Genomic DNA, 21778 nt, shown 5'->3' on the forward strand with positions numbered 1-21778 from the left:
AAGCGGTTTATGATAATGGATGGATGTGGATGTAGAGGCTTGAATTGTGTATCTTAGCAACTGTACAAGCACTAAAAGAAGAGCACTCTCACACACTCAAGGTTTTAATGCAAACCAGCAACAGGAGACTTCAAACTGGGTTCAAATTTGATGCATCAATTCACTAATATGAAACTGAAGCTCAGGAAATTTAAGGACAGATGATCAGTTATTGATGTATTGATTTAGTTGTTGCACCACTGTTATATTTATTTTTTTACATGTGGTTAAGGAACTGCAAATACTTTTTGTAATGCCAGGGATGGGAATCAGACTCCTATTGCACAGCAGTGTGATCCATTCCAAGTTTTACTACCAGCTTGATCAGCCCCAGTGTGTCTAGGTAACAAGCTCAGGTGTGTCTTATTATTAAACTCCTAGAGAAACCAGGACTGGATCACACTGCTGTATAATGTGAGTCTTTTTCTATTCTTGTATTCTTGAAAGAATTTTTTTTTTTTTTTTATTAATCCTGTCCTCCCCCCCCCCCACCAGTACACAAGAAGCCGCTACAGGAAGTGGAGATTGCTGCTATTACCCATGGTGCACTGCAGGGCCTGGCATACCTGCATTCTCACAATATGATACACAGGTACGAGAAAATAAATAATAAATCTTAGTGTGGGCGTGTCTGTCGGTATCTATACAAACCCCTTGTCTCTCTCCTTCTCTGTGTCTTTCTCCTTTTTATCTGTATACAAACCCCCTGTCTCTCCCCTTATCTGTATCTGTCTCCTTTTATCTGTATACAAAACCCCTGTCTCTCCCCTTCTCTCTGTGTCTGTCTCCTTTTATCTGTATACAAACCCCCCGTCTCTCCCCTTCTCTCTGTGTCTGTCTCCTTTTATCTGTAGACAAACCCCCCCGTCTCTCCCCTTCTCTCTGTGTCTGTCTCCTTTTATCTGTATACAAACCCCCCGTCTCTCCCCTTCTCTCTGTGTCTGTCTCCTTTTATCTGTAGACAAACCCCCCGTCTCTCCCCTTCTCTCTGTGTCTGTCTCCTTTTTATCTGTATACAAACCCCCTGTCTCTCTCTCCTCAGGGATGTGAAGGCAGGTAATATCCTCCTTACAGAACCGGGTCAGGTCAAGCTGGGGGATTTTGGCTCCGCTTCCATCATCGCGCCCGCGAACTCCTTCGTGGGGACGCCATATTGGTGAGCACCCCCGTTAGCTTTGTCACGTGCTAATCATACTCAGATCTGTAAATTACATTGATGTTGCTCTGACTCTGAGTTCAGAAGATGCTCTTCAGTTCCATGCCTTAGATGCATATATAAGGGTGACGGTCAAAGTGTTTAGATTAGTAAGCGCCACCTAGTGTACAGCTAGTGTCTTCAGCAAAACAAAACGTGATCCAGTCACTGTATCCTGGGGGAGGGCATAAAAGGTTCGCATAACGGACAGAATTTATTTTGGCTTTATTGGTAGTATTTACTGTATCGCCAATAACACTTCCACCAATCGGAGAGTTGCATACAGTGCTCGTTTTGATCTGGCAGACTGGTATAGAACTGGGTAAAGAAGCCCTGGATGAGGAAGTATGCCAGGTAAGAGATTGGCAGTGATGAAGCCAATTTGTTTGAAAACATTGAAAGTAGACCCACAGGCAGTGTAAACTGTCCTGCTGCTGTATTGGGTGTTTTTACAAGAATTTAATTAACAGCCTTAACTGTTTGTCAGACTTGTTAGAAAGTCTGTAACAAAATGGTTGATTGTCATTGTCAATACATTGTAGATATTACTATATTTATTTATTGCATTTACAAAGCTTTTTATACAAAAGTATCGCAAAGCACTGTACAATACATAGCAGAAAAAAAGAACAAACCACAATGCATTTATATAGTATGTCACAGATACAACTGCCACAGTCAGACTATTTAAATAACAGTACACACAATACAAAAGCAGCTGTTTTAAAGTTACCTTAAAACCCACTAAGATAAGAGAGCCATTTTATAAAAGTCTTTTTGCGTTTTCAGTCTTGACTTGAAAACTGTAACGGTCCCAGCTTCCCTGACAAACGAAGGCAGAGCATCCCATAATTTAGAACAAAAAGCCCTCCCTCCTCTTGTGTTGCTTCTGTTGACCGTAGGATTAACCTGCAGCCCTGCATCCTGTTTGGAAGGTACAGGGTCACACTCCTGCACATAACTAGATGCTAATCCACTGAGGACCTTGTAAGTTAACAGCCAAATCATAATCAATTCTATACTGCACAGGGAGCCAGTGTAAAGAGGCCAAAACAGGTGTAATATGTTCACTTCCCTTTCAAGTACGAAATGTAACCATTACCTCATGGGTATTAATCCTTTGATACCGTCTAACCTGAACTGATATTTGAAAGCTACACGTAGTGCCTGTGATAGTCATACCTGCCCCCGAGGGCATAAGAGAGACTACAGCCACTCAAAAGTCATCGTTTTTCCTTTCACTGCCTGATCTACGATCAGGTAAGTACACATTATATCTGATTGTTTGCTTCTGTCGTATTGTTTGCGATTTATTTTGCGTGTTTTAATAAATTACTTCATGCGCTATGCAGTCAGCATTGTTGTTTAAGTCCTTCAGCGGCTTTATAGGTGGGCATCCCTATCTTGCTCCTGTGGTAACTGTAAGTCCCAGGCCTGCTTCTGTTACCGCCGGTACTTCGTACAACGAACAAGGTTACCCTTCCGTTTCACTAGCAGTCGCTGGGCTCAGCTCTGCTTCATGTCTGATCGCTCGCAGTCCTTCCCGCGGTGTTTCGTTGCCGCTCTGGTCTCTGCTTGAAGTAGCATTGCGAGGGCTGTCACATTGAGAGCATGATTCCTCCAGTCTTAGGACTGTGTTTGTTAAGCCAGAAGCTATACGGGTGAGCATCCCCACATACTGGTTCTTCAGTAACTGTAGGTCAGTGATCTACCACTGTTCTTAATGAACAAGGTTACTGTAACGGTAGTGGACCGTGCTCTGCACTGTACCATGCTGTGTGCACCTTTCTTATACCGTACACTGTACCGTGTGTATCATGCTGTACCATACTGTACTGCACTGTGTTATTGTGCTTGTGCACTGTAGACGTGTTCTGTGTGTACTGTACGTTGTACTGTAGTAAACAGTCCAGGTGTTAAGCATTTGATACAAGTCAGTACCATCTTTGATCTATTCAGCGCTGGTTAGTCATTTGTTGTCGCACTGCCAGCTGCATAGCAGCATTGCTACATACGTGTTCAACAGTCTCCTTGGGTACTAGTCATATATGCTGTACTGGTGCGTCTGCTTCCAAAGAGGCCGTCTCCAGTACATAGACCGGCACCAAAATGGAAACCAAGGCTCCAGCAGCCTGAAACACTAAAGCCAGAGGGGGTTTCTATAACCGACCCGCGGCCGCGCAAAGAGGGAACTTCAGTAAGATCTGCCGGCAAATGCAAACGCCTCAGGCTAAGCGCCAGGCTAAGCAGCAGCCTTAGCAATTTGCTGCCACAGGCCCAGGGCCCCTTTTCAGGGAGTCACCTGGAGTACTGGCGTCAATGCACCTTGGAGACCTGGATGCTCAATACTGTACAGACGGGCTGTTCGCTGCATTTCAGACACGTTCCTCCTTCATCTGGGCGCGATTACAACGTTAGTCACGGATCTTCGAGACGCATTGGTGTTCTCTCAGGAGGGGACAGCCCTGCTGCAGAAGTGGACTATTTGCACGGTCCATCCTGTTCATTTGGAAGAAGGATTTTACTCCAGGTACTTCCTGGTGCCCAAACAGGATGGTGACCCCAAACCAGTCCCCGATCTCAGACAGGTTAATCCATGTCAGAGTCAACGAAGGCTCCAAATGTTAACCATGCCGCAGTTTTTGCAGTCAATAAGGCCGGGCGACTGGTTCACTACAGTGGACTTAAAAGACGCTTACTTCTTAAGAAGTAGTTCCTCAGATTCTCTTTCCAAGGGACAGCGTACGAGTTTTGGGTTCTACTGTGCGGCCTCTGTTTAGCTCCCCCGTGCATTTTCAAAGTGCATAGAAGCTATTCTAGCCCCATGAGACTCAGGGGGCATCAGAGTGCTCATTTGTGCTCAATCTCCAGCGCAAGCAAGGGCGCACACGAAACTTGTCACAGACCACCTGCTTTGTTTAGGTCTGTCAGTGAACTATGCAAAAAGCCAGCTCACACCTTCACGAACGCACTCCTAGTTAGGAGCGTGTCTGGATTCCAGGACCATGCTGACCACTCTCATCGGAAGACAGAGTGCAGAGAATACCCGCTTGTCTGAAGCTTTTTCAGCTCAACAGAAAGCTCACAATAGTGACGTTTCAGCTGTCCTGGTGGACACAGCCTGCTCACCTACACTTCAGCGTGGCACTGGGCAGCGTTACCAGGAGAGAGGTTGCCACCACAGATGCTTCCAGCCTTGGCTGGGGCACCATGTGGAGCGGCAGGGAAGCTCAAGGAGTATGGAGACCCCTGTAGCAGGGTCTCAATGTAAATATTATATAATAACAAAGACATGCAATATTCTCTGTGTCAGCCAGAGTCGGAATTTATCAGCAGATCATTCACAACTCTGACAAGGGCCGTCTCAGTGCTATGTGCAGCACGAAAACCAGATTGAAACTGGATATACCATTAAAAGTTAGACATTTTTGTAATTGAATTGCAACAACTCTCTCTAGAACCTTATCTAAGAATGGTAGATTGGAAATTGGCCCATAGTTATTGAGGACTTTAGGGTCCAAGTTGTGTTTCTTAAGCATAGGCTTTACCACAGCGACTTAAGAGCTGAGGGAACTGTACTGGAGGAAAGTGAACCTTCTATCATTTTTTTAATGTGGGTATTAATAACACCAAGAACATCTTGTAATAGTTTTGTAGGAATAGTATCAAGAGAGCTTGTGGTAGCTCTCGTATGTTGAACTAGATCTGTCTGTTCCTGCAAGGTAATCAAAGAAAAAGCCCCCATAGTAGCTTAATAGGTGTAGTTGGTAAAATTGTGCTGGAATCCTTCTTAATAGAAGGTGTCTGGAATCTCCTTTTTGATGTCTAGCATTTTATTTTTAAATGAGGTCATTGCAGCTGTGAGAGGAGCCAATGTCAAGGGTAGGACTATTAGGGGAAGGATTAATTAATTTATCTAGGGCAGCAAATCTAGAATTATTTATTTGTTTCAATTAAATTAGAATAATATGATGATTTAACCAAAGCCAGAACCTTCATGTGTTTAACCAGGTGGCCCTTCCATGCGATGTAATGAACGTGCAAATTAGATTCATTGAACCACGGTGAGCTTTTTTTAAAAGACACTCTCTGAGTTTTGTTTGGCACTACAGTATCTAAGATACCATGATGATGGTGTAGGTATTAACCAGCTCATCTACTGATGAGGACTCAAGGAGTGGTAATGAGATCAAGACATCAGAAAGCTTAGCAGCAGGTGAATAATGAATTACTTGGGATTTAAATGTACAGTCCACAGCCTTTGTAGATACTGGCAGATTCACCACAAAAAGAATGGCAAGATGATCAGAAATAGTAAGATCTAGGGTTATGACGTTCTTAACAGCTAAACCACGAGAAAGGACCAGATCTAAAGTATGGTCACGATTAAACGTAGAACCTTTGACATGCAGGATATAAACTAAGGAATCCAGCAGCTTCAAAAATTCCAAGGAGTTAGAATCAGAATCGATGTCAACATGAAGGTTAAAATCACCCAATAAAAGAATCCTATCATGTTTGACCATCAATATAGATAGCAGAGCCCCAAATTCAGTCAGAAATAGCGGGTTTGACTTAGGTGGTCAGTACATAATTACAATATGAACTGGTAATGGACTGTTTAATGTCAAGGTTGAAACTTCAAAAGATGAATAACCTTCAATTTCCTGTTTTGATTCTCTACGGAAAACAGTAGCGAGTCCACCTCCCTGCCCAGTAGAGTGAGATTTCTGGAAAAAAGAATAGTTAGGAGGAAACGCCTCAGTCAGGGAAACATTGTCATTCAGTCCAAGCCATGTTTCAGTTAGAGAATGTCAATGTTGTAATCCTGAATAAAATCACTAATTAGGAGAGTCTTATTAGACAGGGACCTGACATTAATGAAACATAGGTATAAATTGGTCCAACCAAGAGCATGTGATTGAGCAGGGGTAAGAGGAATTTGGAGGGGCTTAACCTTTAGCCTGACGATGATATGATATTTACCTCGATACATGGGCTGTGATACGTATCGGGGCTCTCACGATCGCTAGCCCGACGTTCCGGGACAACCAAAAATATCTGTCGGATGACGTCTTTTTTTTGCCTGCTTGCCCGTCGGGCAATCCAATTATTATTTTTTTTACTCTATAAAAGGACAACGTTCTGTGCTTTTAATCAAACAGCGGCTTCTCAATCGAGCTTCCGCTCACAGATAATCTCGTGAAACACCTTTAGAGAGATCAGTGTTTTTCACTGGTAATGCTTGAGTGATTTCCAGGGTGACGTACACATTGCTTGTGACCAAATCCAGCGAGGATAGCCCTGTGTAACACCTCTGACAATTCAAGCTATCCTATCTAGTCAGCGCACTGGTATATGAAACGGACACCACGACAGCCAAAGTATATACTTTTATATTGAAGGCTATTTTTTTTATTAACAAAGTTGCAGACAGGAATTACAAGCTACTGTACTCTGCTCACCAAGATTCACGTGTTATCTTGTGACCTTTATTAAATCGTTAACGTTATTTCCCAACCCAGGGAAAAAAAATAAAAATCAAATACGATAGTTATTATCACTGACTCGGATTTAACATTTTGATTTAGATTTTTTTATTATTATTTTTTAATAAGGGATCAAGATTTCAATAAGCATTTGCAATTGAAACACAATCTCATTGCTATTATTAATTAGTGCTAGTAGTGACAAATACTGTAATAATAAAGAAAATCAAAGAATAAAACAGTACTAATATTATTAATAGTTTAGCTAATGCCTTTATCCAGGTGATTTCCTCAACTTACTCCAGCAACATTGTTCGTTTTGAATTGTCCTTTTAAAGTAGCGAACAAAAGGCTTTGGAGCCAAACAGGGTTGTTATAGCGAGGGTGTACTGTATTTAGGATTTGATTAATGTGCTTGTATGCCTAATACATGACAATTGCGCATTTTAATATATAATGTGTGCACATTTGCTATTTCAATTTTTATTTTTCACCACCCATAGTGTTCAACATTTAACAGAGGATGTAAAGAAGTTTTGATCAGAATCCAGTATCCAGAATTGTCTGGTTTTAGTATACTATTGGTACCATTATACTGTCCTTGTTTGGCACAGGTATACTTGCAGTGTACAACTTTGTATATTATTTTTGTAAATAATGCAACATAGTTCTCAAATATTGAAAATTTCTTGGACTGTATCTTACTTCACTTTTGCATACCTGCATTGTCTCTTGCTAGATATGTACTTCCAGATTCTGACACATACTTTTAGAAAACCAGGAGCAACTTTAATGTTCTGCGTCTATAATGTTGAGCTATAATGCTCTGCGTCTGCCTGCCTATGTGGATAACTATCAAAAAACCATAGAAAGTCTGGAATTCTGGAGAAAGAGTGGAATTTTTATGTTGAATAAGTGTATGAACCCTGACTGTACCTATATTGAATGCAATGTACTTTGTACAAATCAGTCCATAGGTCAATTATGGCCAACTTTACATTTTTTTGGACAACCAAATGTCGACAGTGGTGAAAGGCAAGTACCATTATCAAAATGTTGCAAGCCCTGCAACTAATAAAGCACAAAAAGTTGCTTATCGGTATAATCCAGTAATGCTAACTGCAAAACCCTACGATCCTGAGTAATTGTTCCTGAAACAAGTGTAAATAACCATTTTTACAACTCGAGAGCAAGCACAGAGCAAACGCACTACTCATTCTTCGCTAAAGAAATACCAAACAATGTGTTCATGTTGGCAAGAAAGCATCAAAACAAATCAGAGGCATTACCTTTTTTTAAACCACAAGTGAGTTGGGTTTTTTTTTTCTGGTTTTATAGGTCTGACAGGTTTTATAGGTCTCTCTTTAAATCTCCAGCTGCTTAAGAGGAAGAAAAAAAGGGTTACATATGTCAAATTAAGCAAATAATTCAATTAGGCAATCGAGGGCACAGGTGGAACGAGAACCAGAAACCTGCCGGCCCCCCAGGGCTGGAGCTGTGCCAGAACTGCACCGTTGTTCACTTGAGGTTTTTCTTCAAAAAACACCAACTGATCAACGTGTTTGGCGTTGAGTGCTTCTCTGTGCACTTATTATACCACCTGCTGTGCTGAGCACTCTTTCTGATGGTACAGGAGTACACAAACAGTGCTTTAAGTTTGCTGGCAGTGAAAGTCCGGATTCATGCATTTCCCACCATTTTAAAGCACTTAGTGCCTTCATTTAAAAAAAATGTTTTTGGAAGAGGGGCTTCATCTGAAACTTTAGGTTATTACCATAACCCTGCTTCCCTGAAAAGAGAATGACAACCATTACCGAATGGGAAGAGCCTGAGCGTCAATCACTGAGCATATATATAAAAGCTGCCCTATCAGGGCCCTGCTGTGAGGGGGAAGTCCCTCCCACCTCCTGTTGAAGAGGGACGTCCTCACAGCAGCACATCGCCATTTTCTTTCGTAAACAGAGGTCAGCTGGGGACACGACCTCGAAGGGTAATGGTTGTCATTCTCTTTCAGGGAACCAGGGTTATGGTAATAACCTAACGTTCCCTTTCAATTCGAGTGACAACCATTACCGAGTGGGGAAAGCTGTACCAAAGCTCTCGTGACTCCAGATTACTGACAGTACAGCCCCACGGCAATAGCATCAGAGCCCAAGTGACGCCTAAGGGCATGCCACCTGCAAAACTCTGGAGTCCAGAGAGGGTCAGTAGAAACGCACAAATGTCTGACTACCTGTCCATGTAGCAGCATTGCATAACTCATCTAAGGAGGCACCATGAAGGAAAGCTCACAGAGTTGCCTGTCCCCTGGTAGAATGGGTCGTAATGTCCCCCGGTAAGGAGGAGTCCGTCTGTTCATACGCCAAGCGTATCGCATCTGCCACCCAGTGCGCTAGACGTTGCTCAATAGGGCCTGACCTCTAGAGCGGGACCCATAGCAGACAAACAGCTGGTTGGACTGTCTCCAGGACGGCGTCCTGTCCAGGTAACAGCGCAGAGCCCAAACTGGGCATAGCGTGTGCTGTCTACGGTCCTCCTCTGACTCGTGCAGGGGAGATCTGAAAGTTTCCAAAACCACTGGTTGGTTAATATGGAATGAGGATACCACCTTTGGCAAAAAGGATGGATTTGTTCTTGATGTTACCCGCGAGTCACTTCCAGTGAAAGCCATACATGTGTCATCGATGGACAGTGCATGAAGCTCACTTACTCGTCTGGCAGACTTAATGGCTCTTAAAAGGGTACTCTTTTAGACATGCTTGAAGTGCGATTTTACCGTGAATTATTTAGAATTTGTGGGTAAATCCAACAAATCAGCCAGATTCGGTAGTAGAAGCGAAAGCTATCTACAGCCTGTCTCGGTGAGACGAGAGAGAAAATGGCGATGTGCTGCTGTGAGGACGCCCCTCTTCAACAGGAGGTGGGAGGGACTTCCCCCTCACAGCAGGGCCCTGATAGGGCAGCTTTTGTATATATGCTCGGTGATTGACGGTCAGAGAGGCTCTTCCCATTTGGTAGTGGTTGTCATTCGAATTGAACAGGAACTGCAGATTTTAGTTCAAGGCATTAGTTTGTATTTATCTAATACAATAATACGTGCATACTGATCAATCCTCTCCTGATCACTCGTTTTATCACCAAACTCCTCAATAATGCGATCCAAGTCATTATTTTTTTAATATAACATCTCAAAAAGCTCTGCAAATGGCTGTGATATTCTTTGAGCGCTGGATGCGGAAGCAGCTATCTTGTTTGTTCACGTTACCTCTGTGGTGCAGGGGCTATGTCTATTGCTGAGATCCGCACCTTCTTTTCGGCTTCTCTTGGCTCCTATCTATCTCACTCGGCCATTGAAGGGTTTTCTCGTTTTTTTTTTCATGGAGAAAAAAACGACTAGAGACCTGTGCTTGACGTCTTTTCGATGGTGTCAGACAGGGTCTGACATTGGACTGGAAAGGGTTAAGTAAACATTTTATTTGAATGTTTATTGGAATTAAAAGCATAAATGCAAAACTGTGTGGCATTTCTAATTGTACGTGCCAAGTGAAAAACGGCAATTCAAAAGCCGTCAATCCCCCAAGGTAGCAAACTTTCCCGTTAAACTAATATATTAACTTAGAAACAAATCTTTCTTGTGACACCTCTAGTCATGTCAAGGTTTGCAGGTGGTGCTGTTCAATCTGTGATTGAAGAGCTGCCCCTGAACTCAAAGCTTCTTGAGACTTCTTTTTTGTTGTATATCTTAATGCTTAATGACAGCTCTCTCTATCTCTCGCTCTCTCTCTCTCTCAGGATGGCCCCAGAGGTGATTCTGGCAATGGATGAAGGACAGTATGATGGGAAGGTGGATGTCTGGTCATTGGGAATCACCTGCATTGAACTGGGTGAGAATTTCCACCTGTGCATCTATAGGGGGCTTCTATCAGTAAGATGTGCCACACTGTTTCATTCTTATTAAACTCTGTTGTAATTCCCATCCACATTGGAACCTAACAGCAGCTCTGAGAGTGTAGATCTCAACTGGTTAATACTGTGGTTTCATCTTTTTTTTTAATATATAGATTGAATGGTTTCTAATAAGTTTAATGCTGGCTGTATTCACTGTGATTCATTCTTTCTCTTCAGCTGAGAGGAAGCCTCCCTTGTTCAACATGAATGCAATGAGTGCCTTGTATCACATCGCCCAGAACGAATCACCCACACTGCAGTCAAACCACTGGTGAGAACATCCCTCTGTGTGTCTCCGTCCCTCCCTCTGTGTCTCTCTGTCCCTCCCTCCCTTTGGGAATTATATTGGGAATTATTTAAAGAAACCTCTGCTCTGTCTGTCTGCAGGTCAGATTACTTCCGGAACTTTGTGGATTCCTGCCTGCAGAAGATTCCGCAAGACCGTCCCACTTCAGACGTTCTGCTCAAGGTAATTCAGCAGAGAGCATTGTGAGAGACTCCTGTTTCATAGCAGTTTTACTACCATCTTGATCAGCCACAATGTATAGGTAACAAGGTGTGTCTTATTATTAAACTCAGTGAAACTAGGAATGGATCAGGCTGCTATGCGGCAGGAGTCTTCTTTCCATCCCTGTGATGATAGCCAGCATTATTATTACGGGGATGGGAAACAGACCGCAGTGTGATCCATTGCTTGTTTCACTATGAGTTTAATAATAAAACACACCTGAGCTTGTTACCTAGACACACTGGGGCTGATCAAGCTGGTAGTAAAATCTGGAATGGATCACACTGCTATGCAATGGGAGCCTTATTTCCATGCCTGAATTGGTAAACAATAGTTTACATCAAAAGATGAATTGTTAGTTCAGGGCTTCTCAAACCTTTTTTTTTTTTTTTTTTTTTTGTTTGCTGGCCCCTCCTTTAGAAATGTTTCAGGCCGTCCAACATCAAAGACATCATACACAGGTCTCTAGTCATTTTTTCTCTGGAAAATGCAGAGAAAAGCTTTCAATGGCCGAGAGATCTGAGCAATAAGCATAGTTCCTTCACCACAGCCTTAAACAAAGGAGACAGCTGCTTCGGCATCCAGCGCTCAGAAGATCAGACATTTGCAGAGCTTTTTGAGAGGTTACAGTAATAAAATAATGACTTTGATCGCATTATTGAGGAGTTTGGTGATAAAACGAGTGATCAGGAGAGGATTTATCAGTGTGCGCGTCTATAAAGAGGTATGTGAAAAATACAGCAAACCATGGCCATCCCTTTTTGGCTCGGCCCCTCCATTTTGAGAAATGCTGGTTTAGTTGGTGCTGTTGCCGCACCTTGTTACTACACAGAGGGGGGGGGGGAAAGGGTTAATTTGGCACAGTCGTCAGGATCTGTGCTAATGATGTCAGTAAAGCCAGGGCTGGGGTCAATTGCAATTCATTTTCAATGCACAATCCCTTTTAATCCACCCCCTCACATCTTTGAGCAAAATTGCAATTAGCAGGATTCTGTTAAACCTGAGCTCCTTACAGTGGGAACAAATGACTTCAATTGAAATCTGCTGTTTGTCAATCAATTAAATTGGCTTCAAATGAAAGCAGGTGAACAATCGCAGCAATTATGAATGGCTCTAAAATATCAAGTCCTTCGAAGGAATGAGAATTGATTTTTAAAAAAGGAATTTGAAATGAATTTACCCCAACCCTGGTACGGACAGACAGATTCACTGTCTCCTCTCCCCCCCCCTCCACAGCACCGGTTCCTGGTGCGAGAGCGCCCCCTGTCGGTGGTGATGGATCTGATTCAGCGCACCAAGGACGCGGTGCGGGAGCTTGATAACCTACAGTACCGCAAGATGAAGAAGATCCTGTTCCAAGAGGCACACAATGGGCCAGCACAGGAGGGGCCGGAGGAGGAGGAGGTGAGGGGCAGGGCATTGTGGGGGCTGTGGTCTCGAAGCAGGGGTTGTAGTTATCTCTGATTTGTTTCTATCTCTGTCTTGTTTCAGGAGGTAGCAGTATTTACTCCACTCTGGCATAGTGAACAGCATAGAGAGCAGGTCGTTGTGGGGGCTGTAGTCTCGGAGCAGGGCATTGTGGGGGCTGTAGTCTCGGAGTAGGGGTTGTAGTCTCTGTCTCTCATTGTGTTTCTGTATCTCTCGTTTCAGGAGGTAGAGCAGTACCACTCTGGCACAGTGAACAGCATAGAGAGCAGGTCGTTGTGGGGGCTGTAGTCTCGGAGCAGGGCATTGTGGGGGCTGTAGTCTCGGAGCAGGGGTTGTAGTCTGTCTCTCTTATTGTGTTTCTGTATCTCTCGTTTCAGGGGGTAGAGCAGTACCACTCTGGTACAGTGAACAGCATAGAGAGCAGGTTATTGTGGGGGCTGTTGTCTCGGAGCAGGGGTTGTAGTCTCTGTCTCTCTCATTGTGTTTCTGTATCTCTCATTTCAGGAGGTAGAGCAGTACCACTCTGGTACAGTGAACAGCATATAGAGCAGGGCATTGTGGGGGCTGTAGTCTCTGTCTCTCTTATTGTGTTTCTGTATCTCTCGTTTCAGGAGGTAGAGCAGTACCACTCCGGCACAGTGAACAGCATATAGAGCAGGGCATTGTGGGGGCTGTAGTCTCGGAGCAGGGGTTGTAGTCTCTGTCTCTTATTGTGTTTCTGTATCTCTCGTTTCAGGAGGTAGAGCAGTACCACTCTGGCACAGTGAACAGCATGGAGAGCTCTCACTCCCTGCCCAGCATGTCAATCAGTGCCAGCTCTCAGAGCAGCTCCGTGAACAGCCTGGCCGGGGGCTCAGACGACAGCGGCGAGATCGCCATGATGCAGGAGGGAGAGCACACGGTCACTTCAAACAGCTCCGTCATTCACCGGCCCCCGGTCACTATTTATTTATTGCATTTATATAGCGCTTTTTATACAAAACTATCGCAAAGCACTGTAAAAGAACAAACCACAATACATTTGTATAGCGTGTCACACATACAACTGCCACAGTCAGACCATTTAAATAACAGATTTAAATAACAGTACACACAATACAAAAGCTGCAATTTTAAAAGTTACATTAAAACCCACGAAGATAAAAAAGCCATTTTATAGAAGCGTGTTTTTAGTCTCGACTGGAAAGCTGTAATAGTCCCAGCTTCCCTTACAAACGAAGGCAGCAGCTCCGCATCTTGTAATCTCAGAGTGCAGTTTGGAAGATACAGGGTCAGTAACTCCTGCAGATAACTAGGTGCTAATCTCATGTAATCTCACATTTCCTTTTAGTTGGTTCTGTGAGCCCACTAGTGTAACCTCTTTATATGAATTCAGCATTAGAGAATTCTGTGACATCCAATGGTTGATCTCTATAAGGCAAATAACTAATAACACCCAGGCAGAAGCCTTTACAGACCAGCACACTGTACAGAGCCTATACAGACCAGCACACTGTACAGAGCCTATACAGACCAGCACACTGTACAGAGCCTATACAGACCAGCACAAACTCATAGACCGATCCCCAGTCAGTACAGAGCCTATACAGACCAGCACGCTGTACAGAGCCTATACAGACCAGCACACTGTACAGAGCCTATACAGACCAGCACAAACTCATAGACCGATCCCCAGTCAGTACAGAGCCTATACAGACCAGCACACTGTACAGAGCCTATACGGACCAGCACACTGTACAGAGCCTATACAGACCAGCACAAACTCATAGACCGATCTCCAGTCAGTACAGAGCCTATACAGACCAGCACAAACTCAGACCTATCCCCAGTCAGTACAGAGCCTATACAGACCAGCACACTGTACAGAGCCTATACAGACCAGCACACTGTACAGAGCCTATACAGACCAGCACAAACTCATAGACCGATCTCCAGTCAGTACAGAGCCTATACAGACCAGCACACTGTACAGAGCCTATACAGACCAGCACACTGTACAGAGCCTATACAGACCAGCACACTGTACAGAGCCTATACAGACCAGCACAAACTCATAGACCGATCCCCAGTCAGTACAGAGCCTATACAGACCAGCACACTGTACAGAGCCTATACAGACCAGCACAAACTCATAGACCGATCCCCAGTCAGTACAGAGCCTATACAGACCAGCACACTGTACAGAGCCTATACAGACCAGCACACTCCTAGACCGATCCCCAGTTAGTACAGAGCCTGCACCCACAATGCTCAACATCATGTAATCAAATAAACTACAAAAGTGATGTTGCAAACATGTACCGGAAGTAGTATTTCTTGTTAGGTTTCGTAATGTCACATTTTTGTCAGTTTTCAGTTTATAAATACATGCAAAACTACACAGCAGTGTTGTGGATGTTTATCGGAAGGGACTCGGATACAGAAAGCTGCTAGTTTTAAACGTGTTAATGTGCTCTTAATCAACACAAATAAACAAAACACATCAACCAAATAAAACAGCACAACAGCCAAAACAAAAGCTCTACAGAAAACACTCCCGGACATAAACAGGACACTAGCAATGCAACGTTACACGCCAACATTAACTCCAAACTAATTGTAACTAATACCTGTTTTATACACCTGTGGCTGCAGGTATTTTGACAGAAATTTAACCTCCTCCCTGCCAACCCAATATTCTGTGCACACTAACATATACACACACATACACAGGGCTTCCATACTGCCACAAGTATGAAATTCAATATGTTAACGTAACATTATTCAGCAGATTTCATCGACTTTATGAAGCAAGATGTGTTCGTTCTATAGGGTGATGCAAAACTTCTGGGCAGAGCTGTAGTTTCCACACCTCAGTCCCTTGTTGGTCTGTAACCTGATAAGTGTACCTTGCAGCTGTGCGGTGCCACAGCATGCTCATCATATTTGATTAACCCTTCGTTCTCCTTGCAGGGTCATGACAATATCTACGACGATCCCTACCAGCCTGAAATGGAAACTCAGCAACAGGGCAGTTCAGCAGCGCGGCGCAAAGCTTACTACAGGAACAGAGATCACTTTGCAACCATCCGCACTGCATCCCTGGTGAGAATCAATCAATAATCAATCAGTGAGAGCAGGGCTTAATACAGGAACAGAGATCACTTTGCAACCGTCCGCACTGCTTCCCTGGTGAGAATCAATCAATAATCAATCGCAGTGAGAGCAGGCCTTACTACAGGAACAGATCACTTTGCAACCGTCCACACTGCCACAGGGACTGTCTCTCTATTTATATCTCCTCTCTCTCTCAGGTGACTTGTCAGATCCAGGAGCACAAGCAGGGTCAGTCAGTCTGTCTGTCTTCTCTCTCTTGATCTCTCTGTATTTATATATATATATATCTTCTCTTCTCAGGTGACTCGGCAGATCCAGGAGCATGAGCAAGGCTCGGCTCTGCGGGAGCAGATGTCCGGGTACAAACGCATGCGACGGCAGCACCAGAAGCAGCTCATGGGCCTGGAGAACAAGCTGAAGGCTGAGATGGATGAGCACCAGCTGAGACTGGACAAGGAGCTGGAGACGCAGAGGAACAGCTTCGGAGTGGAGGGGGACAAACTAAGCAAGAAGCACCAGGGCATACTGGAGAAGGAGGTGAGAGGGAAGGGACGGAGATGTTTTTGATTCTGTTCTCTGTAGGTGAAAGTGGCTGGGAGAGAGGGGGATGAGAGATGTTTTTAACTTCTCGGGCTAAGCCACAACGTGAGCTCTACTCCCTGCCGAAGCGGGATGGTGGCCTCAGACCAGTCCTCGAGCTCAGGCAGGCTAACCTGTATCTGAGCTGGAGGAGGTTCAAAATGTTGACGTTGCAACAGCTGTTGCACATTCAGGCCAGACGACTGATTCGCCACGGTGGCCCTTAAAGACACAGATTTCCATATCCCCATAAAAACCAGTGCATTTATGTACCCGTGGTTCGCTTTTCATGGAACAGCGTACGAGTTCATGGTCTTGCCATTTGGCCTCTCTGTAGCTCCCCATCCCTTTTCGAAGTGCAGGGATGCTATACTGGCACCATTGAGACTCAAAGGTATCAGAGTGCTCTATTTTGGTTGACTAGCTCACGCATAGCTGGTCACCAGTCACCTTCAACAGTTGGAGCTTACGGTGAGTTGTGCATAGAGCCAGCCCAGGCTTTGAGACAGCCTCCTATCTAGGAGTGTGCTTGGACCCTGGGTCCATGCTGTCTGCTGTGTTGGGCGGCAGAGTGCAGAGAATAGCCGACTATTTAAAGATATTCAGCTCAACAGGGCGCTTATGTTCCAGAACTTCAAGGCCTGAGGGCAGCAGCTTCTCGGACCCTACCTCTGGGTCTCCAGCGCACGTACCGCTCTAAGCCTGGTCCAACAGCAGGGTTTTTTCAGCCTGCATTGAACCACGACCACCTATTGACGGTGTTCGTCACTATGTAAAGGCACTCTCTTGGTGCAAACAGCCTGCTCATCTGCGCCTTGGCATAGCGTTGGGCAGTGTTACCAGAAGGGAGGCTGTCACCACGGACACGTCCAGCCTGGGCTCGGGCGCTGTGTAGAATGGCACTCCAAGTTTTGGAATTGCAGTCTTAACTAGCCTTGCAGCATTGTTGCAGAAGGTTCAATAGATGCATATAATAGATGCAGACAACCACAAAGACTGCCTCGTATCGCTATGCTCTGGGCACGAGAACCTTATCTCGCTGTGGGCAGTATATCTGCCCAGGGTGGAAAAAATCTGGGCAACTGACCTCTCGAGGATGGTCCAGGAATGGAAATAAATTTTTTGTTTGTATAGCAATTCTGTGACTCAAAATATAATTTGTGTAGCAAAACTTGGGATTCGTGTAGCAATTATTTTTTTTTAATTTTATTTTTTCATTACGTTGTTTATTCATTGCAGGGCTAGAAATAAGACTCCTAATGCATAGCAGTTTGGTCCATTTCAGGTTTTACTAACTACAGTTCCAACTGATGCTGAAAAAAAGTCCTGGAGGTCAGAAAACCCAAAATAGGTCCGACTGCTATGCTGGTTGTAATGGCAACAGACTGCATGATGACACTTTAAAATTTGTTTTAAATTGTCAGACATTTCTTTGAGTTGTTTCATGTATTACTTGTGTTCTTTTTTTTAAACAACTCAACTCTTTTTAACTAAGCTGAACTTAATTTTAAGTTTTATACATCACTGCTTGTGGGCAAACCCATTCCAGGTAAATTTCTATTAAGAGTAGTAGCTTCTCACTGATCTGAAGTATCAAAGTGTAAAACCTCAGTTGATGGTCTCCTTTGAGAGTTTTTTTGAGACCCAGAAGGTCGCCTAACGAGACTCTTTAGGGTCTGGATCTTCTGGTTTGATTCTGAGCAGGTGTTCCAGTATCTTTTCTCCTAGCCTGTTTCTCCAGTCAGTTTTAACACACTGCATGACTGAAAATGATCTAATGGGGCATTGGTCATGGGGCTCACTAGAAGCACTTGCAGAACATATTTTAAATTTGGAAAATGTGTTTTATACATGCCAGTCACCCTCCTCTAGAATTCACCTTTGTCTAGAAGTCCTAGACCCCTAAGCCTGAATTTTTTAAGTTCGTTCCATTCACAAATTACTTCCTTAGCATTTTCATGCACACCTAAAAGTTCTGCACACTGATCAAGTAAAGTGCTCGGCTCCTCTTTACCAAACACTTGTAATTGCTCTGCATTACTAAGCCATGCTGACAGGTCCAACAACTTCAAGCAGCTCAGAATTGGATGTCTAGTCTTCAGTAATTCGTCAAATCTGTCCGACACATTTTTTTTATTTCGTCTACGTACGCGTCCTTGTGCGATTTTAAAGAATTCAGTACACCTTCTGACATCTCTAAGACTAACTGCTTTGAATTCCAACTCTCTTCTTCCCTTTGCGTGCAGGTTTGTCACTATGATTGAGTTTGTGCAAGTGTTGCTTCAACACAGGACAGAACGTATGTAAAGTCAGCATTGTCCCTTTTGTAAATTTAGAGATAACCTGGCTAGTGGAGGTAGAATTTTATCAAAGAATATTAAATGCAAAATAAACTTTGCAGATGTTAATGTTTTCAAAAACTTTCCTCTCTGCTTCTAGTTTCAGCTGCGTTTTCTAAGTGCTTCTATGTTCCAGCCATCGTGTACCATGAACACAGCTGGGTTTTTCAACATCTGTTTCTAAAAGGTCAGCTAATTCTTTCAGGTCTCAGTTTTTTGGGGCTTCTCTGGTACAGGTAGAAGACGCCTGTCTAAACGTTGATCACTTCATCAAAGTACGTTTCCTTCAGTGCATCTTTAAGAGCAAGCTGTATTCTGTAAAACACAAATTAAAACAGCTGTGAAGAGTTTGTGAATACCAACATTCGTACTATCTAATCTGTTGTCTGAAAAACACGTACCGATGATTAAGACAATGAATTGCTACAAGCCACAGATTCTCCTCTCTTAGACGAGCAGCGAGACCTTTCTTCACACCCAGATTCACCACCGCACCTTCAGCGCAAAGCGAACTGACTTGCTGTCCAACTGCCACTGTAATCTTAATTCTCTAAATGTTTCGAATTTTTCAAAGGGAAGTTCTTCTTTTGCAAGCGTGTAAACTAAGTCAATCAAACAAGAAACTCGCTGCTGTCCTTTCAGCTCCCCTGTATGCCGTGCACGGCCTAATGGTGTGGTCTTAAATATCTCTTCAGCAGACCGTGGCTTATTCTCTAACTTCCCTGCCCGAATATGGCAGTCCGATTTAGAGTGCTTTAAGATATTGTCCTTTTTTAGAGCACTGCCTCGTATTCCTCTAATAAGAATCGTTAATTTTGCAAGCCCCTTAATTTGCCTTCATATTTTGTGCAAAGTTGACAGTATATAGAGTCAACATGCTTACCATCAGCGCTTCTCTACTCCAGCCATAAATTTCCAGCATCGAATTCTGAAATCCAGTTTTTAATAGTACAAACCTGCTTGCCATTTTCAACTTCAGTTGGCATTTTAAAAAAAAAGCAACACAATTCTGTTTTTCCGTTGACGCGCGTCTCTCTCGTCTCGTCTTTTAAACTGACACCAAAACTCATTGGCAGCGTGGTAAGCAGGATTGGTTGCAGCGCATATCAATAAAACATTTATTCTCCAATCACGAACAAGTATTATTGAATTGAGTTAAATCGTTGGCACCCTACTCTTTCAATCATAAGTACCGCTACATTTTCCAAAAGAAAAGAAAAAAGTACTGCTGCATTATCTACAGTACTTTATTTTATGTGTGTTTCAAAGCAGATAAACTGAAATAGCTGCTTCGCTTTTTAGCAAGCCATACATACATGTGCATCGCATGTATCAATATACCATCTATTTCCTCCCCTGGGACGGTCCCAGTGCCTCAGAGAGGTTTGGCACAGCAGAGGTAATCTCTTGCTCCCAGGAATCAACCCACTGTCCCCTCTGGCTCTCCATAATAGGAGACTGGGACCCACTGGCCAAGGCAACTGTTATATGCCTTGCTTCCGCTGTGTGTGGAGAAATTCAGGTGCTCTTAGTAACCTCGTATTGGCCCAGGAGACTCTGGTCTAAGATGCAGCTCCTGAGTGGCTAGCCGTGGAGACTGCCCAAGCATTGTGACGTGCTCAATCAGTCCAGACCATGTGTTGTTTAAATAGGATAGCAGACACATGCAGAACTGCCTATGAGCTGGCCAACTTGCTCCCTCCAGAAAGCTCACTGCCCATTCCTTCAGCGGCATGGCAGGTGAGCTTAATTCCAGGTTGTATCTGTGAAGGACAATTGCAATGCAGCAGTATGGGCTACTCCCCATACCTTTTTACTAGGTTCTACAGACTTAGGTTGTGGATCATCAAAACCCTGGCTTTGGAACTAGGGTATCGCCCCTTTGCAGTCCATTTTTTTCAGTACTTGTCAGGAGCGTCGAGTCTAATTTACTTTCACATGCGCTGTTTATTTTACACACATTATTAAGTTTTTTGTGGGTTTTTTTTTTTTTGGGGGGGGGGGGTGAAAAAACAAATCAATTAAAAATAAAAACCTGAAGTCTTCATTAGATAAGTATTCACCCCCTTTGCTCTGACACTCATAAATAAGTTCACTTGCAACCAGTAGCCTTCAGAATTCACACAAGAAATTAAATGGAGTCCATCTGTGTGCAATAAAGGTGGTTCACATGATTTCAGATTAAATACACCTGTCTCTGTAAGGTCCCACAGTTGGGTAGTGCACTCAAAGCAAACATACTACCATGAAGACCAAGGAGCTTTCAAAACAACTCTGGGATAAAGTTGTTGAAAGGCACAGGTCAGGGGAGGGGTATAAAAAGATTTCAAAGGCATTGAATATCCCTTGGAGCACTGTCAAGTTGATCATTAAGAAGTGGAAGGTATACGGCACCACCCAGAATCTGCTTAGAGCAGGCTGTCCTCCCAAACTGAGCAACTGGATAAGAAGGGCATTGGTCAGAGAAGCCACCAAGAGGCCAATGACAACTCTGAAAGACCTACAGCGTTCCATGGCTGAGATGGGAGAAACTCTCCATGTGTCAGCAATAGCTGAGCTACTCCACAAATCTGACCTGTATGGAAGAGTGGCAAAAAGGAAGCCATTTCTGAAAAAGCCCATGGAAAATCCTTTGCAAAAAAGGGCATGTGGGAGACTCTGAAAAGAGTGGTCCGATGAAACCAAAATTGAACTATTTGGCATAAATGCAAACCGTTGTCTAGCGCAAACACAGCACATCACCCAGTCAACACCATCCCTACTGTGAAGCATGGTGGGGGTAGCATCATGCTATGGGATTGCTTTTCATCGGCACGGACTAGGAAGCTTGTCAGGGTAGAGGGAAAAATGGATTGAGCTAAAAACAGGCAAATCCTTGGTCAGTCTGCAAAAGACCCAAGAGTGGGACGGAGATTCACCTTTCAGCAGGACAATGACCCTAAGCACACAGCCAAAGCAACACTGGAGTGGCTTAAAAACAAGAAAGTGAATGTCCTAGAGTGGCCCAGTCAAAGCCTGGACTTGTCCGATTGAGAATCTGTGGCAAGACTTGAAGATTGCTGTCCACCAACGATCCCCATCCAACTTGACAGAGCTTGAACAATTTTGCCAAGAATGAGATAACATTGTACGATCCAGATGTGCAAACCTGGTAGAG

At 43.8% G+C, this 21778-nt stretch overlaps 1 protein-coding gene across 1 annotated transcript in view; it reads left to right on the forward strand.

The window, feature by feature from the left end:
* LOC121306749 (serine/threonine-protein kinase TAO2-like) overlaps positions 1-21778 on the forward strand; it is a 71193-nt gene that overhangs the window by 35353 nt on the left and 14062 nt on the right. The window contains exons 6-14 of the mRNA XM_041238655.1: positions 535-631; positions 1082-1195; positions 10516-10607; positions 10849-10942; positions 11059-11140; positions 12416-12583; positions 13344-13544; positions 15560-15691; positions 16004-16240. Coding sequence (XP_041094589.1) covers positions 535-631; positions 1082-1195; positions 10516-10607; positions 10849-10942; positions 11059-11140; positions 12416-12583; positions 13344-13544; positions 15560-15691; positions 16004-16240 — 1217 coding nt within the window. The remainder of the gene's footprint in view (positions 1-534; positions 632-1081; positions 1196-10515; positions 10608-10848; positions 10943-11058; positions 11141-12415; positions 12584-13343; positions 13545-15559; positions 15692-16003; positions 16241-21778) is intronic.

The sequence above is a fragment of the Polyodon spathula genome, chromosome 50 (assembly GCF_017654505.1).
Source record: "Polyodon spathula isolate WHYD16114869_AA chromosome 50, ASM1765450v1, whole genome shotgun sequence".
In the NCBI taxonomy this organism is placed as follows: Eukaryota; Metazoa; Chordata; class Actinopteri; order Acipenseriformes; family Polyodontidae; genus Polyodon; species Polyodon spathula.